We start from the raw sequence: 20,545 nt of genomic DNA, 5'->3' as shown, positions 1-20,545 counted from the left end.
AAAATAGAAAATTATTTCTCGAGATGCAATAATCGGAGCAATAATTTTTCAGCTTAAGACAATTATGTAATATATATAAAATAAATATATGTATAATTTTATGATAATTTAATCTTGACAACTTTTCTTTTTTCTTTTTTTTCAAGAAACGTTAATCTATTTTCCAAAAAGTATAGTGCTCGAAATAATTCCAAATGAAAAGAGATACAAAAATATCACGCGATTTTTAAAATAAAGTATATAAAAATTTGATCAATATATTTTTTCTTAATTAAATACAGAGAAATATACAATATTTTTTAAATCAAACACAAACGGAGAATTATATGAATTATATATTTAAAAGTACTGAATAGAGCGAAATACTACGCGTTCGAGGAGATTAGTATCATCGAGAGGAAACATTGGGAGAGATATTTTTATCGCGTATCGTATATTTAACGTTAAACGTGTTAAATATATACTGTCCAGTTCTGAACTCAATCAATGGTAGATCGTTCGATTACCCGTTACAGAGATTATGTCGGTAAGCGCTCGGACTTACGAGCGTTGATCCGAGAAATCGATGTACACGATCCTTATCTGTGAACTGCATCTATCGTTCGACCCAAAAAATCAGATCTGATGCACATCGTGAGGCGCCCTACGGTTTACTACGTGTCACGACCCTCTCTCTTTCTATCTCTATCTTTGTCTCCTGCAATCTTCCCGAAAAGAGTTTATACGGATACCCGAGAAGCACACCTAGCGTGCCCCGACAATAGAATACAGAGGCATTTATAACGAGCGATCCTTTTCCCTCCTTTTCTTTTTCTCTCGTTTCCATCTCTTCCTGGAAACCAATACGTAAAAACCCGAACGCGCTATCTTTGCATGCATTAATCACGGCGAAGGGGTTGGCACGGGAATTGTTTCTTCTGTCCGGCAATCGCGGCTCTTTTACCCTTCGAACGACAATCCTCCGATGTTCTTTTATCCTGGGAAATTCTATACCTATCCCGGAATGCTGAATTTAACCGCGTTTGGTAGACACGACCGGGGTGATATTCTCCCCAGATTTTAAGATCCGACAGACTGATTTTATCCGACGCAAGAGACATTTTTTTTTGTGTAGATTCGGAGATCGGCAGAGATCGAGATTTCGTATATTAGTCCGGGGAAAGTCGTATGAAACTATGCTGCATTCAAAAGAATTCTACAAAATATTTACGTAGCGTTATTATATTAATTTTATTTTACAAAATTATTACTATTATTATTATTATTATTAATATTATAATATCATAATTAATGTTATTAATAGATGATTCAAAAATACATTTTGCACTCTGCAGAAAAAATATATATATATATCCATCATACTCCTTTCGAGAACTGTCCGTTATCAAATTAATTCGTGTGACACTGGGATGAGAAATTATTACTATTATTATTATTATTATTATTATAATATTATAATTAATGTTATTAATAGATAATGCAAAAATACATTTTGCACTCTGCAGAAAAAATATATATATCGATCATACTCCTTTCGAGAACTGTTCGTTATCAAATTAATTCGTGTGGCACTGGGATGAGAAATTATTACTATTATTATTATTATTAATATTATAATATCATAATTAATGTTATTAATAGATGATTCAAAAATACATTTTGCATTCTGCAGAAAAAATATATATATATATCCATCATACTCCTTTCGAGAACTGTTCGTTATCAAATTAATTCGTGTGACACTGGGATGAGAAATTATTACTATTATTATTATTATTATTATTATTATTATTATTATTATTATATCATAATTAATGTTATTAATAGATAATGCAAAAATACATTTTGCACTCTGCAGAAAAAATATATATATATCCATCATACTCCTTTCGAGAACTGTTCGTTATCAAATTAATTCGTGTGGCACTGGGATGAGAATCAGTAACGAGATATAAATTGAAACTGGAAAGTTAATTCGGAAATTCTTGCGCCACCCGCGGTTATGACGGCACAATGTTAGCCGGTCAGCCCGGTTTGACCGATCGGTTTCATCCATCATAGGTCGCAAGGGAGGCCGAGGCCCGAACAATATCTGATTTCGACCTGTGTGGCGTTTATGGGACATGTTGGATATTCCCATTCGAGAACTCGGGTGACGTATAGAACCGGGACTCACCCCTTTTTCGGTTCTTTCTAAAGCACGCGACAACCTGCTTTTCTTTATGACACCCCGGTTCTATTCAATAGTAGCATAATACAATAATATAAACACACTCGCATTTACGCAAGTTGGATGTAATCGAATTAACTTTGTGGCGACTGACACGTGGCACGTTCCCGAAATTCTTTATATATCTCTTAATAAATTATATATTTATTAAAGGAAGATAAAATAAATAGAAAAATAAAATAGAATTAAAATAAAAATTTCGTGATTCTTCTCTTCTTATGCGCAGATTTCGAAAAATATTGTTGCGGTATATTGTAACACGTGTGTTTTTTCTTAGAAAATATTTTTTTTCTATTACGTATGTATAAAATGCACTTCTGGGAAACGCATTCAGATGATACGAAAGGAGAAACACACGATAAAAAATTCTCCGTGCTATGGGGGGCTACGTTTGATTATTCCGGAATAATGATTTCCAAGTAGTGCAGCAACTGCGTAAATCGAAGAACAGAGGCACGAAGTCTTGCCATTATAATGACCGTCATTAAGGAACCATAAAGCATTGATATGCACGATGTTAACTATTAATGGTTTTATTCTGGGATCGAAAATACACACCGCGTGTGAAAGAGAAACTTAAGAGTGTTAATTAAGGATTATACATCGGCATAATTGTCTAAAGTAATTGTGTAAAAAATTGATACGAATGAATGACAAAAACGGCATAAGAATGAGTTTCAACATAACATTATTTTTGAAAATGTTTATCGAAGTTTGTTTCTTATAAGCGCGATATATTACAACTGCAAAATTTATCTCCGATAAATATAAAATCTGCAATAAATGAAATCTGTATAAATCATTATTGCATTTACGGCACGAATTTTTCTTTTATTTGATTGTTTTACTTTTCGTTTTTTCATACAATACATTAAGACATAAAGTGCCTCAAACTTCGTTTTCCTCTTCTTAAGTAATTGCCAATGCTTAATCGAAGGGTACACGCTTAAAATTTTATAGATCTTATCTCAACCAATAATAAAAAGCTGTTTATCTCTGCTTTACAATTTTTGTAGCGATATGCAAATTCGAGGAAGAAACTCGTATGAGCAGATAATGAATTGATTTCATTAAAAGCTTTTGACGCGTACATCGGTCAGAAGACAGAAAGTAGAGCACAAGTGGAAAGACACGCACACTCATGGTAGAGGAGACCGTGGAATCGTGTTCACGATAAGAATGTGTAAATAATATGGATATCAACCGAAACAAGTTCATAAGAGTTAAATTAAAAAGATTATGATAAAACGATTCTCATAAATATATGCTATTAAATGGAAAATAACAAAATATTTGAGCGTATATTGTTCATGAACGCTCTAACTCATAAATTTGAAAACTAATTTATTTAGATGAGAAGTAAAAAATACTAATTTTTATAATTATTAAAATATCATTTATATAAAAAATAATTATACAATGTATTACTTTGCATCAGAAAATTATTGAAAATTATTAAAAATATAATTAAAATTCTCATAAAATTTCGAATGAGAAAACTAATTTATTTAGATCGGAAGTAAAAAATATAAATTTTTGTAATTGAAATATTTATATAAAAAATAATTTTATACAATATATTACATATTTTACATCAGAAAATTATTGAAAGTAATTAAAAAATATATAAAATTATATAAAATATCTGAGATGTCCGAGGACACGTGAAGGAAAGTGGCCGTAAATGGATCATTTACATTGTGCCGAGATATTTGCCTTGCGTAGAAAACGGGGCCGACGGTCCCTTATCAAAAAAATCGGGCAAGGATAATCAGTTAAGGGGTTAATCTTCTTACTCGGGCATGCATGCCCCGTTCCGACTTCAAAGTCGCGCAGGTGAACCGACCGCGTAATCACTGTTATTACGATAATCGTTTATTACGAGCGAATAGAAATAAAAATCGCGCCTGGAGCACATTGAATTACGCTCTCATCCACCTCGCTCGTACGTACATACGCTTACCTATATGTAAGTGTTCTACGTCTATACGAAGGCCCTTTTAACCACTTATGGCAAGAGGCCCTCGGCAACTGTTCACGAAGGGCGTCTCTTTCTATCCTTCTCGGTTTACGCCCTGGCTAGTCTTCCTGCATGGTTTAACCAGGATTTTCAATCAGCAACAACACTTATTCGGGAACTATGTCTGGTATGCTTTTGTTAGTAGTTTGATAGTACGAGTATCGGTAATGGCTCATCGATTCTCGTGAGAGCGTGATCACTTTATTATAGAAACGTGATCGAGAAATTTCTTCGGAAAATTCGGATACTGAGCAAAAGTATTTTTACATTCAATGAAAAATAGAAGAATTATATTATTATATGTATGATTATTTGATCGATGTTTCTTTAACTCGTTCGTTTTAATTTTTGAAGTAAATACTTATCGTATATATAAAAATTTAGAAAATTCTATCGTATTATATTAAATACCTGGCACAGTTATCAAAATGATCGCTCAATTGACGCATAAATATATTAATATGCGCATGTCGATATTAATATGCATGCGTGCTGCATTAAGAAAATTTTATTGCCAACTCGTGGCCGTCGCTACTACATTTATCTTTATCTGGTGAAAAGAAGTCTTAATTACAGATGCTGAAAAAGAGATTTATTAGCTCGCGCATTACGTTAAATATTATCAAATTGCACATGCATCGTCACATATTGCCATCTAATTATGAAATCTTATAAGCATATATATGTCTTTTATTATTAAAAAATGATAATGACGTGAAGAAATAGTCCGTAATTTCAGAAGTAATATAAGAGAGATATCTCACATTTCACGTTATTTTATATACGTTATGCTTATTAAATGTGTTTCCTATGTTATTTGCTATATTACGCTGCGTTGCGAGTTAGATTAATTCAGTGCGAAGATAATTAATGTGTTTAAGAAACAGAGTATAATTACCACGAAGCTATATATGTCATTATCGCCCTTAATGTACTTATTTATGTATTTTTGGTATCGGAAAATATTACTGGCCTCTCTAACTCTAAGCTATCGATTATAACTAAAACAAGGCGTACTCGGTAAACTCGGACGAAATACGCGATGAGATACCCGCCGGCTCAAATTATCCTTCGATTATTCGCATCCGGGGGATGAGGCTGGGATACCCACCCTTTCGTTACCACTCGCTGCATAACACACATGCACAAACGATGTCTCCTTCTTGTTGCATCTTATTTCGCCCTCACTTTCCTCATTTATCTCATTCCCTCGATATTTCCATCTTTCTCTCTCTCTCTCTCGTCCTCTCTTATAAGTACGACGACGTCGTGTCTTCGGCTGGAAATCAGGGATGCGATAAGCAAACACTCTCTATATACCCGCGCACACCGCTCTATTATTAAACTATAAAATCTCCGGCACTCTTCATTGGCGCAGAAGCCCTCGCCAGAACGTCACTGAAGTATCCTCGTCGGAAAAACGAGTGCGCGAAAACTGTGGACGAGATTTAATTAACACTTAGCACTCTCATTAAACTTGATCATTTCGTAAAAAGGTTTATGGCTGTGCCTGCGGAGGCACTTTTACAAAAAACTGCTCGTGTATGTCGTTTGCATCGCTCGCCTGTGCGATTAATACTCCCCGACTAATGTCAAGAATTTAGAATTTAAATTATCAAATTTTAAATCACCCATTGGACATTTTTTATATATTCAAGTAAAATATAATTGCAAAATCTTATATATTTTTTAAATATTCTTAAATTATAATAATGTACACTTATTATTTTTTATCGCTTATAATTGTTTTATAAGACTGACGTGAAAATAATATATATATATATAATAATATAATATATATAAAATATTTTATATTATATATTATAATATATTGTATATGAATCGAGATGCATTTTTCCAAGTGAAACTTAATTTTGAACTAATCATGTGTGTTGACATTTTATTTGCATAAATTGGGTACCACGCCATTGCATTTGTCTGCCCTCTCCTCGTGACTTATTATTTTGCTGCTGTGGCCTGATCAAGCCCTTATATTCAAACGTCCGTGTTAGCGCCGATGATTATAATATCATCCCAACAAAAAACCCTCGGGCTTATTATAATGCATAAATACAAAAGAGCAATGACGCCCCTCCAATTAAGTGATCCTATGCTTCGTATAGAACGGCGGTCTGTCGAAGGAAAACACGACCAGATATAGAGATTTATATTCTTATTTCGGGAAATTCATATGAAAAAGCAACTGATCCTTGTGCAATCTCAACACATCGCAAATTTTTCAGGAAAATATTCACTCATGACTTAAATGAAAATTTAGAAGCGACACATTTTTTGCGTGTGTTCCACCAGAAATTTCATCACAATAAGATAATTATTATATAATTATATTGTTAACATATATCTGCTTAAAAAAATTATTATTAATATATTTGTCAATAAATTAATAATATGCATATCACTAATATATTGACAGATCTATTTTTTGAAGCAGATATGTAAATAATCATTTTATAGACTTCATATTTGATATAACTCCGATAAAAAAAATTTATTCTTAGCCTGCTCTTATCACTAATTGTTATCCATATTCTTTCATGTATACTTGACGAATATTAGATTTTATTAAATTGCAGCTTGTGTCAGATGAAATTGAGATGAGCCATGTAAAGTTGTTACATCAAACAGTAATAGATAGCACAATTTTTTCAGCGTCCTCTTAATAAGTATTAATGATCGCTGTTGCTCTCTAGAAAGTCATTGATCGCAGCTGCGCAAATATCAGCTGTGCAATAAATTTCATTATTCATCAATCTCGGACAGAATTAAAGACAGACAAATTATATCGAGATATAAAATATGAATAAACTCAAGTAGATATTATCCGAATTAAAATTTTCAAGTTGTAGCTCAGTATAGTTTATGAAAATTTAATATTGAGAATTTAATAGTTTCATTAGAGAAAAAGTAGCGTGTCTTATTACAGTTGTTTTATCAAAGATTTTACAGAAAAGTCCTAAATTAGTTAAAGAAAACTATTCTTGAACGATGCATGTGTTGTAGGAAAGATACTACAATACAGCTAAACTGTGTGTGTTAGAACAGATTAACCATGGAAAACCTTTCGTCTATCGTTCTCGGATAAAAAGATAATAAATTTAAGCTTATATAGGGCTACCATAAAATTCTAAAGCAAAAGAAATTCGCCCAACGTGGGGCTCGAACCCACGACCCTGAGATTAAGAGTCTCATGCTCTACCGACTGAGCTAGCCGGGCTTATACTCGATTACAAGAGCAAGAGTTTATTAAAATCGAAGAAAAAAAAAATATAAAAATTCTATTTGTATTACAATTTAAATATTGATAAAAAATATTTAAAATAAATTTAAGATCAATGATCAAGTCTTACTTATTAAAATCTAGATCTCAATTCATCACTTTATGTTAATAAACATGTATTTATGCGATAAAAGTTTATAAAAAGTGATTTTTCTAACGAATCAATGCTACAAAGTTTTTCCAGGAAATATTTTTTCTTCTAAATTTATATATAAATTAGTTATCTTTTTCTTTTATCTATATCCGCCTGAAAACCAGGAAAGTGCGTTTTTTTAATCTCTGGCAAGCTTCCTTAAAAGATTCTTGACAACATAAAATTTCTTTTAAATCTCTCTATCATTCATTTTTACGAGTAACTCGATATTTATTATCTCCAACCGAATATTTTCCACGTGTTTAAACTCATTTAGGAATATTTAAAAATCTATAACATAAATGCTTCTCATACAATAGCATCCTCATAGCTTCCCCGTGAATTATCTTTCATCAAATCATTAAATATTTAAAAATTATATAAAAATTATTATTATTATTATTATTTAAAAATTTATAAGGAGCGAGTTTTCCTAACAAATAAAAAAATGCTACAAAGATTTTTCGGAAATTCCTTTCCTATTTTTTTCAAAAGTATCTTTTTGTACATACTGCATATCTTGACTTTCATAATTAAACAATGTAAAATTCTAAAAAAATAAAAGAGAAGATCTAGTCGAAATTAAAAGAAAAGCGAGAAGAGTAAGATTTTATAATTTTCAATAGTGTATTATTATTCCTGTGCTTATGCTTTCTTCAATCTTTAAAAAAGTATGCTTCATATAACAACACCGAAAAACGTTCATGGACTACATAATATATAAAAATGTCAAACTAATGACTGAAAAATTTCTTATCTTAATCTTTGGAATATTTTTCTTTAGATTATTCTTATTATTTTTTTAGAAAATTTAATGCTACCTCACTTATCTATCTTTTCTGCTACCTGAACGCCTTTGTATCTTTGTGACAAGTAATGGAACAAAGCAATCATTTTCTCTTCCTATCACAAGAAGAAACATTATCTCAGATATAGATAAACTTTTCAAGATATCTTACAATGAGATATATCGAATATGAATAGACAAATTTTGAAATAAGATATCTCATATCGATAGTTTCAAGAATGTTAAAAATGTTTTTACGAATCAAAGATGCAAATAATAAAATCTTGCAATAAAATCTATTTATAAATAACATAATATAAATCACATTTTACTTTAACAGTGTTTATTAAGTGTAACTTTCAATATAAAGCCTTAATATAAAGTTGACATTTAATAATACTTATTCACACAAATTACAGTAGTATAAACTGGAAAAACCGTTCAAAGTTACAGCAGAGATAAAAAAAATAAATAAATAATAAATTATTGCCACACATATACGTATATGTTAAAAATTATAAAATAGCGTCAAACTACGATTACAACATTCTTTTATCGAACAACTTATAATTTTAGCTAACACGTGGATCACGCGTTGCGAGAATATTCGGCAATTCTGGCTACCCTAATTATTCGCATCTTCCCTCGTGTGCATGACGTGGCTAACAATATCTAAAATACGCGTAAGCTATAAAAATGGTTGCATATGGCTCGAATGGTATCTCTCCATTATCCTCCTATACGTGGCGGGAAAGAAGCACCAGGTAAGAAGCGGACATTTCCACTTCTGGAGCGCGCCGGCGAGTTTTCTCCGAGCGAGGGAAGAAATCGGTATATATCGGTTCTCGCGTCAGAGAGTCGGTCGCGCGCGTGCTTTTACATCGCAGGGCGGTTCGATCATTGCCTTAATCGTCGCGCTTCTTCGGAATGAAATTACAGCGTCTCCGCTTGTTATAAGATTCCGGACTTTGATTTAAACGGAAATTGCTCAGAAATTGCGAAAGAGATATTAAACTTATAAAATGAAAAATCAACCAACTCTCTACATCGTATATAGGTTTCGAGAAAAATTTCAAGTATATACTCGATCGATTAAGGGACATTTATTAATTCAACGTCCTAAGTCACTGGCTCTGTATCTATAAAAAATCATCAGCGAGAAAGAATATCAGAATCTTCGCGTGATTGAATAGAGAATAAATTATTCTCTCTCCTAATATATCGAAGCTTTATTCATTATTACTTTAATTAGCTTAATAATTAGAATTATACTTATATTTTAATAATAATTAGAATTAGAATTTTAATGTTTATTGTGCATAACGATCCACTTTGCATTTGCAGACATCAAGCATACCGTTTAATGAGAGCGACTTTGGATTTCAAATAAGAGAGAATGGGAGGAAGACGTAGCCGAAGGAAACGAGTGGCAACAGGGACAGCATCCGATTGTACTGTCGTTCTTCAGGATCAATCGATGTAAAACAAATGTCAAAAACCATCCTATTAAAAGGAACCAAAGACGGAGGAAGGTGACAGCGGAAGAGAATAAGAGCAGTTCGCAGGTGATTTCGTGCATCCGCAACAGTGACCCCTGATCACTCTCTTGTAGAAAAAAAAAAATACGTCGCTCGCGTTGCTCGCGATAGACCTGGGATAGATCAGGAGAAGTGGATCGGAGGAGACGATCCGTGATCAAGGAGAAAAGAAGCGGAACCGAGTGAAAGAGAAGGAGAAGAAGTCGAGACAAGAGCGAGCTGCCGAGAGTAGGAAGAAGAGAAAGAAGAGCACAAGACAGAGACAAAGCTAAGTCTTTGAACGCAGACGAGAGAAGAGGAAGAAGAAGAGATTCTCTATCCAGAGCAGCTCGTAAGAGGGGATAGAAAAAGCTGCGGCGCGTGGTAGTGGTGGTGACGATGATGCTGATGCCGATGCGGTAGCGAACGCACCGTATCCAGAACTGTCGCGTGCTCCGTGGAATGGAACGGAAGCGCGACAGCCAGCGAGCTGACAATATTAAGCGGAACGCGACGACGATCTTAACGAAACGACGATAGCGAGACATAACGACGAAGCTACTAACTAACCGGCCGGCTCCTTCAGCCGGTGAGCGCGGGATGGGATGCTGCTGGTACGACGGGCACGTGTGAGTAGAGCCAGCCGAGTCGTGCGTCCCGCTGGTAGTATAGTGTTGGTGGTTTCACTCTCGGCTGCTGCCTCCACCGCCGCCGCCGCCGGATTGCCGCCGCCGCCGCCGCCGCGCCGGTTCGGTCTCTCTACGAGAGCGAACCGAGGAGCGTGCCTGAACGCCGGGGAAGAGAACCGCGGCACTCGTTCAGTAGTTTCTCGGACGCCGCACCGGCATCATCCGACCCTGCGAGATAACCCCGCGCGCGCGCGCGGTCGCGACCCCCCGGTGACAATTGCGACGCGTGGTCCGGCGGCCCGGTCATTCTCTTCTTTCCGAAGACTGAACGAAATCGATGCTAAACGATCGCGACAATTTTATTGTCTCTTTAAGGGCGCTCGTGTCAGACCACGTGATCGGTTTCGATTTTCAACCCCCTCGGTTAGGTTCCTGTGAGTTGGTGCAAGTTCGTGACAGGAGTGAGATGTCGATTCAGGAAGGTGGAGAGTTCACGTTCCTTCGGCGAATAGTGATAACTAATCGTGAACAAGTGTTAGCGGTGCGTTACGTGGGGATCTGTTAGCGATATTTTGCGAGAGAGGATTGTTTCGTGCGTGATTGCGACTTTGGAAAAAAAAAAAAAAAAAAACAGATGATCGGTGAGACAAATTGGCGGAAAGGACCCGGTTGAGAAAAAAAAAAGAAAAAGAAAAAGAAAGAGTTAAGAAACCCGTTAAGGCGAGGTAACGCGTGTCGGTTCTCGCCAATTGATAGCAACGTGGAGAGAGAAAAAGAGGGTCGAAAGTAACCGGTAACGTCAACCTGCATACCGCGACAAAACCGTTTAAAAGAGGATCGACCACACCGATCATCGTCCTCGAGGACCGATCGGATCGATACAACCACCAGGATCATTCGCAGTGCATGGAGTATCCTCGGACGAAGGAAGAAAAAAAATACACAATCGTAATAAACTCGCGAGATAGAATCTGTCGATCTGATGTCACTCCGCGATTCGTTGATTCCGTCGTTTCTCGTCTGCATCCGGATAGTCCGGCGATCAGCTGGATCACCAGTTAGAACTGTCACGTTACTAAAGCGCGATCGGCGAGAACCGCAATAATGCAAGAGTGTCGAAAACGCGACGAAGGCGCATGGACGGTCCGCGTCTTTCCGAGGCACCGTCTTCAGTGGACGGAAGCGACCGGAAATCGGCTGTGATGCCAGCTGGCAGCGCGCGCGGCCTTCATCGATACCGTTGCATTGACGATAACCAGGAAAGTGACAACGAGGAAAGTGACGACGATCTTGGAAGAAAACGACGGAGAAGAGCGAGAGGAGGGAAACTCGCGGAGAGAGATCGCGCGACAAAGATCGGCGGATAAATCCTACGGGAAACGAATACAACGCGACTAAGAAGGAGGAGAGCAAGGAAACGAGTGTCAGATGAGACCGTCATGCCCGCTGAGATCAACAGGGGCGGGCATTGGGTGCTGCACTGTGATTCCCGTGCCGATCGCCCGACTGCGACGCCGATTCACGTAACGATTTTCGCGAAATTGCCGAGGTTCGATAAGAACCGGGGACCGAGGAGCCAAGAGTCGAGAGGAGGAAGAGTCCTGAAAGATTGGCGACGAAAAATCGAAATTCAAGTGAAAGCACCCTCCGATTCATCCGCGAGGGTTCCGAAAATAGGTGACAAGGAGGACAGGATCCTAGGATCGGCAACGGATCGGAACTCATCAACGCAGCCGCCGCGTCGAAGACGAAGAGAGGACAGATCGGTCTGTTTCGCGTCCAGGAAATCCGAGGAAATCGAGGATGCCCGCGAACGGCTTCCGATCGCGTGGAACTCACAGGAGAGCGAGGAGAAAGAGCGAGTGGAATCGCGGCTACGCGACGACGAGACGGAACAGTCTTGTCTCGCGATAGCGGACTCGATCGCGAGGCGTCGAAGTCTCCAAGATCGATCCCAGACGAGGCGCGATAGCAGTAATCTCGACACATCCCGGACCACTTTCGATTATCCAGGAAGGACCAGGATAACGGAAGATCGTTCTCTTCTTCTCTCTAGTCACCGCTCGCGTACTCGCTTTTCGACGGAGCGATCCCTGAAGGACAATTTGCAGAAGGATGTCGAGAGATCTCTCGACGAGGAATTGGACAACCGCGATTCGAGACGACGCGTTGATGACGATGATGATGATGAAGGAGTCCGCTCGGTGAAGGAGCGGACCGGAAGGATCGGCCAGGACAGGAGGAGAATCGGAAACGGGCGAGTCCGCTCGTTCCTTCAACTGGTCCTCCTTCTCTTCCTCGTCGCCTTCGGGCAACGCGGACTCGGTTCGTCGAGTGTGATTAAGTTGAGTGCAAGACCGACCGCGAGTATTCTCGGGATCGGCGCGATTATCGGTGCAGTGAGTGCAGGATCCATCGACCTGGCCGGCGACGCGAGCACCCGAGCCGAAAGATCGGCCAATCTCTCGCACATCACCGGAGCCTCGCGAAAGATACAGATGTACATCAAGAATCGTCATCTACAAATCCTACCGGACGGCACGGTGAACGGCTCCAATGACGATACCTCCGATTACAGTGAGTACTTTCTCATGTTATATCACTCGACGACTGGTCGATCCAAAAAAGAATTTCCAAAACAAAATTTCGACTCGTAAAATTTAATATTTCCCAAGTTTAAGTTGCATAATATAAAGAGAATAATATAAAATTAATATGTTATTGAAAAAATGTATAATGATATCTGAGCAAATATTAAGCAAACTGAAAGAGAAAGAGAGGAGATTCATTATAATTAAAATTATCATAGAATTATTAGTTTTGAGAAGTTATTTTGATAATTCTCGTGCACGTTATATTCTCGTAAATTCGATTTTGAACGCTTAATATCATCGTATAAAACAAAGAAATATTTAGGCGATCAGCTGATCGCAGTTTGACATTTCATATTGTTAGATTTATGAAGCGAACATATTTTTGTCTATAAGAAAATATTATGTGTCATCGCTTTAAGCTTAATTTCAAGTTCTAAAAATTACTTTAGACAATCTATAAGTATTCATAATAAAATTCAAGATGTAATATAATATTGAAACAAATTATCATTGCCAGGATACTCAATTAATAATTAAAATAATTAATTTAAGAAGAAAATGTATTTTAATTTTATATAAAACTGAATTATTTTCTTAAGTAAATTATTTTATATAATTCAATAATTTAAAAACACGATTATTTTAATGATATTAATAAATAAACAATATATATATAATTATCAATTGCAATAATTTTAAAATATTTTAATGATGCATTATCTTATTATGCTTTCGTAAAGCAGTAATGGACGAAATACATGACAGTTTAAATTTTTCTTTTTATATCCATCCAAATCTTAATTCGATGCTTGTAATCAATTTTTCTAAAAAACACATTAGTTTTTTAATGGGTGTAAAATTTAAATCGAGTCTATCGATCGTTCAAAAGACTCGTGCCGTTTCTAATTAATGAATGTCTAATCAAACATTATCCTTGAAACGCAATAGGTTGCCTGCCTCTTCGATGCTAATTTTATACGATATATTCAGTGTTCATTTACGACATTTAATCAAAATTGAGAGATCCTTCGACATTCGAAGCATTCATTGTCAGTGTAAAAAAAATACCGACGAAACGAATAGTTCTACTATGCGATTAGATCGAGAAGACAGACGATCTAAGAATATCGTTCTCGTAACTAGACCGCACTGACCTTTACTAAAACTTTGATTGCTCGTTTAACTGCTAAGAAGTACCATCCTGTTTCCAATCTCGCGCATTTGTTTATTCATGTGTATGTACATATAAAGCGAAATTTGGGTTAACGAAGAGAATATATGCAACTAAAATCTACCTAAGTTTAACTTTGTTTAAAGTTCTGCTAATGAAACAACTTTAATAGAACTGTCGTCCTATCTAAAGTTTCTGCACGCTCTGTATATACTGATAATAAACGACACTGTCATATATACAACTCATTAAAAAAACAAATTATATTTCATGTATAGCAAATTAAAAATGAGTGAGTTGTATATACAGGAACTCTAATTATTGTATATATATATATTCAAATTTCAAAATAGAAATTGTGAAAAAAATCCGATAAAAACAATTTGCAGAAACTGATATCAAATATCTCGATTTTATCACCAATATCTGTCATTCTATATACAATATATATACTCGTACATATATACATATAATTATATAATATTTCGGTCATATAATAAAACCCATCAAAAACTGTTATTGAAAATTTGTAAAACTTATCAATTCCCTTATCGATCACTATAATAATAAAATATTGAAATTAGTTATCGGAATTCGTAGAAGAGATACACGTGCAAATATACATACTTTTTCTTAGAATGCCAAAGAGCATTGAACGCATATAAATACGACATCGTGACGCGCTTTCGTCCACCTTAATTATTCGCGCGAGCGCATGATCGGCAATCGTCATTTGCATAAATCACGTAACCGGTGGGGGTTCGACCGCTGTAAGCTATCTTAATAGGCATCCTCGCCGGTACTATTCTCGTCCGTCATTCGCCGGGAAAATCAATGAACCATCATCTGGTTCCGCCGCATCACGTCCACTGTTTACCGGCTAATTGCTTTCTTTGCGTAATGCGTGCGAGTACGTAATACGTGGGCCTAAAGTAGCCGAAAGATACGAGACGAGTTATCGGATCATCGATGCTTGGAAGTCGGCCAAAAACGCGTACGCGATTGCTTTAATCTCAACTACGGATAATTGCGATTAAAACATTCCGTGCGATCGCGACATCAGGCTTCGCTGCCACCCCGGTGGATCAATCATCGAGGAATTCAAACCGGTAGAATCTCGTTTCTAGATTCGTTCGTCTTCCTTACTGAGAGGGACTTCAGCTAGGAATGTCGATAGCATCCGCGATCGGATGGATGATGATCATCGACGCGCGGAATAAGCAAACCGGAGTAAGCGGACGATTTTCTCGTCTATGGATTCGTGTTTCTTTATTTTTTTAGTTTTTATTTTATTTTATTTTTTTTTTGTGATAACATTGACGATTATGCAATATGATAGAAATGATTTGAACAATTATCATCTGGTATTCTTGAATGATCCGGCGATTCTAACTTTTTGCTAATAATATAAAACGACAACGACCGCCAAATGTCAAAAAGACGAAAAAGGAGGATAACAGACGCGATAAATCTGTCGCTTAAATTTGATAATGATGAAAGCTTCAAAGAGATCCGATGCTTGAGATAAGGTTATCATCGAAAAAGACGGGGATAATTAAGCAAAGTCGGAAACACTTGTTGCAAGATCGTGACATTGGATAAACTTTTTGTTCCATTCACCAAATTTTGTGAATGACAACGAGAATAAAATCGCGATTCTGTAATGATGAACTTGTAATAAGTGCAGAGAATAAAATCTTAGCAAGGATGGGAAAAATGTTGTTTTCCCTTTAAATTATAATTATCTGGTGATTTTAATCGTCTTCCTAAGCACAAGAAAGAAATTTTAAAATTAGTTTAACCTTAACGAGACCTTATAAATGTCAGATCGCATCAGAAATTTAACTTTATAGGAGAAGTGCCTACTGTTAATGAGAACTGTAAACGAGTTTCTAATGACTAGCGAGGTAACTTTTTCACCGTCTGTTAATGGAAATTATAAATTTCTACAGTGTCATTAGGTAATTATACATTACATACCGCACTTGACGTGCATCTTTACGCAGGTTGCAACATAATATTATTTCTCCCCTCTTCTGCTAATTTTGTATTTCCGTGTCATAATTAAATAAACGAACACACAGTATTGCTTAAAAGTTCGTTATCCGCGAATATTCGAATCGTAAATATTATTTTGCGGGCAAATGACGTCATAGATTTGCATATGTTAGTTATAAACAAGAATCGCGTAACCGCGGTTTAGAACGTAATTATCTTGAATAATTCTCATTATCAATGAAGATGCGGAACTATAATGAAGATAATTCAGAATTACATATAGATATAGCGCAAAACAAGATTAATGACATCTTCTTTTGAATTCGACTTAACAGTATATGTAATAATTGTCAGGCACTTTTTAAACCGGATTAGTCGAATTGTATTAAGACTCTTAAGTGACAACAGCTTAAGAATGGAAATCGAAGAATGAATTAATATTTCAATATTGCATTGAAGGCTTATTTACGTAAATATGATGTCTATTCTTTCTTGAAGTTTGTTAGAAATTTATATTAGATATAGATATTAATCATCAATTTTGTACAAAGTCTCAAGAGAGGGGCCTCCAAAGTAAGTTGAATTTTCTAACTTCTCATTAGAAATTTACTACGCTGACTATCGCGGCTCTCCTTTTGTAATCCTCGCCGACGTAACGCGGGTGGTCAAGCTAAGGCCGTCGGCTAGACAGGGCCTGAGAAGCCGTGTAAGAGCAAAAGGTGCGTGGCGAAACTATTAATAAGGGAGCACGAATGCTGATGGGACGCGGGTTGCACGTACGAAAGGGGTTCACTTAAAATGTATTCGACGTTTCGGTCCTAATTCCTTTTCACGAGGCGTCAATTACCACCGAGTCATATAAATCGCGATATTAATTTCAGATTTAATAAAATAATATATATGAATAACAAATGAAATGATTGAACATTTTTTAAGAAGACTTCTAACGCAGTAATCTGTACATGTGATTATGCATAAATCCAATAACCTAAGATAGAACATTTCTTTCCAAGGATGATAGAACATAATCGGAACATCAAGTAAAAGCTTGTCCGCAAACCGGTGAAAAATTGAGGTTCCTCATCGACGATTTTTATTCTCGCCGTGGCACGCGTGTTTATCCGCGTCATTAGTGGCGCGCTGAAGGATAACGATAATAAATGATTCTCCTAAGAAGTCGCGATGAACCCGATGATTAACGGATGAGCCGGCACCTACCGCTAAATCAATTTCAGTCAATCGATTCCATCGAATGCGTATTCCTCTCGTATGCAAATCTTTTCAACGATAAATCGATACTCCAGACGATCCCATAATGAGATTAAATTGAGGAAGATATCTCTCTTAAAATTATCGCTTATCGATGTTGCTCAAATGTATTTCTCACGATGTCGTTTAAAAAAAAACTGCGCGTTTTATACACAAACATTTTTAAGATATTCAAGGATAGTCGAATCATAAAATATTGCGTAAATGGAAAATTAATAGTGTGTTAAAACTGAGTCTGCAAAATTCTATTTTAATAGGGAAAAGGAAAATGTTACAATTTCTGATCCTTATGTTTTATCTCAATAAATTTTATGTCTCGTCTACTGAATAATTTGATTGCGTTTAGTTTAATTCCGTTGATTTTATTTTCATTTTTAATTTTATTTTTCATAATTTTTCAATGATGAACGTGAAACTTTATTTGAACTTGATTTGTAACTCTAACTTTACACTTAATTCACACTTAGCCAGTAAGGCATGGCTGAAAGAATAAATAATAAATAAATAAATAAATAACGTCTCGTCTACCGGAATAGCAATTGTAACATTATAAAGATCAATGCCTCGAAGAAAAAAGAAAACTGCCTCGTCCGCGCAAGAGCGACCCGATTCGGTATCACGACCGGGAACGGCTGTGTAGTTTTTTTTCCCAACCGGGGACTTTTCGTTCAGGTTCAAGTCCGCTGGTCGTCGGTCCAAGAAAGGGAGACTGCGATCTCTTCGCGTGTCTCCCGCACTTCCTTGTTACGGTCATAAACCGCAAACACAGGCCACCCGATTCGAGACGTCGAACGTAATTATAACCGACGACGCGGTCGCGTGCAATTAATACGCGATAAATTTCATCGCCACGTCGTCGTTCTCGTTCTGTTCCGCAAAACGAGAGAAGAGAGGCGAATAACACGAAATTACAAACTAAAACCTTCATCACGCTGCGTCGAATATGCATTTCGCTAAGTCGCGAAAAATTAATGTCCCGCCTCTTTCCAACTCGGAAGAATGTGCTTTCGGCACAGAAGCAGATGATCTCTTTAAACGTATTTTTTCTTATACAGTTGCAGCAAACGTTAATGAGGTTCAAACGGAATTTTTTCGCTATAAATGTTACAAGAATATAAAATTATATATATAATTAGCGAATCTAATTTCTTGCAGAACTTTTTCGCGCGCGATTTCAAACTTAATTGGATATTTTACTATAAATTAAATTAATAAATTATTTCGTTGAAAAAAATACAATGTCGCTATAATTATTTTATATTTAATATATATGTATAATAGAGTTTGTAATATGTGTTAGATATATAATTTATAAATTGCAAATGGATAAATTTTTCGTAAGGACAAAATTAATGAGAGAGATTCTCATTTACGATATTATATCGATATTATATTGCTATTTTTACGATTGATATTATTATTGATAAGAAAGAGCATATCGTTGTACATTTTATTACCTCAATTAAATAAATATAAATATAGATATAATGAAATGAAGCTGCTACATGATGTTAAAGGCAACATTAGGCATAATCATTGCAGCGTTGAAATTAATCCGTTTACAAAAAATTACTGAATATCCAAAGTGGCACCGAAACGTTTATTAATTTTTAAATCGAAAAAAAAAAAATAATAGAATTATTCGAGAGGGTACTTTATTCGCGTTCGGCTCTTATTAGTCTTTTTAGCCTCATTAAATGAAATAAAATTGACATTTTTACAAAGAGACGACGAGAAAATGTGAGAGAACGAAAATCGAGCGTAAGAACGCGATTATACAGATTTGAGACCGGCGAAGAAAGAGAGATAAACTACGGAACCCCTGCAGCTGCTCGTAGCACTTAGCTCCCAATGGCACACGTAGCATGCTGCGCGGTTGATTAGCCCGGTGCTTTTAATTGAAATATCCCGGACGTAGGTAACTCAAACGGAACGTTGAAGAAATGCCGACGCAGCCGTTTAATCGATCACGCGCTGTTACACTCTTGTAAGCGGATATAATTTCTCGATCCCTCTTTCTTTCGAGGGCGCGAAAGGGACGATCCGCGAGACGCATAAAATTACAACGATGACATTTCTCAACGTATTCATTAATATATTCATTCGCTCGTCTTCCTCCCGAGAGAATGTAAAATTCCGAATATCGCGCAAGTTGCGGCACGAGATAAAGTATGTGTGCATAATAAAGATATTCGCCAGTCTATATATTTGACTTCTTATCTCGAACTGATATGACTATCGAGTGCGAGATGAGATTGCCGTGAAATTGCTGTTAAGTAATTTGATGTATATATACTTGTATATTGTATACGAATAAATGCCACCGCGCGAAGCTCGGAGAGAACAGGTAGAATATTAAAATATAATCAATCAATATAATGATTAAGGTAATATAAATAATTTTATATAAAAATAATAAATATTTTTATATAAAATAATATAATAAATAGAGTATATTAAAATATGATATAACACATATACGATTAACAGAAGCCGCGACGACTCGCGAAAATTCGCGATCATACACAATCTAGATACTCGCGTTCTGCTAGGTATCTTCCCCGGATTATCGTATGTAATAATTACCGTGTAATTACGCTACATTTGATTTATCGCTAAACGCATGCTCACGATACGTATTACAGGTGGGAACGATGGGACGCCAGGGTTCTGCTACGTTATCAGCTGTTACGCCCGAGTAACTGAAGGTTCTGCACATGAGAGTGAGATATCTCGCTCCTGCGACGAGAGACCGAGCTATCTCTTGATTAACGGTAAATTCGCGATTATATCCGCGACGCAAACTCGTGCCGGAAGGCGCCGGATTTATCTCGACGCGGCCAATTAGTGTAAGAAATACGATCGGCCGATTAGATGCCGAAATGAAATGCTCGACGGA

General features: G+C 36.3%; 1 protein-coding gene and 1 non-coding gene across 4 annotated transcripts in view; one reads left to right on the top strand and one right to left on the bottom strand.

Moving 5' to 3' along the window:
• The window catches only part of LOC114929964 (uncharacterized), a 127,801-nt gene that overhangs the window by 41,991 nt on the left and 65,265 nt on the right, over window positions 1-20,545 (top strand). For all 3 annotated transcript variants that reach the window (XM_029301692.2, XM_085489683.1, XM_029301693.2), the window contains one exon: window positions 9,813-13,191. In XM_029301692.2, the coding sequence (XP_029157525.1) occupies window positions 12,054-13,191 (1,138 nt within the window). In that variant the 5' untranslated portion in view covers window positions 9,813-12,053. The remainder of the gene's footprint in view (window positions 1-9,812; window positions 13,192-20,545) is intronic.
• On the bottom strand, window positions 7,413-7,485 carry TRNAK-CUU (transfer RNA lysine (anticodon CUU)). The gene has a single exon. It is a non-coding gene; the product is annotated as a tRNA-Lys (tRNA).

This window comes from Nylanderia fulva, unplaced genomic scaffold (assembly GCF_048542155.1).
Source record: "Nylanderia fulva isolate GAGA-0341 unplaced genomic scaffold, ASM4854215v1 Scaffold9, whole genome shotgun sequence".
Classification (NCBI taxonomy): Eukaryota; Metazoa; Arthropoda; class Insecta; order Hymenoptera; family Formicidae; genus Nylanderia; species Nylanderia fulva.
This window is presented reverse-complemented; position numbering and strand designations above follow the sequence as displayed.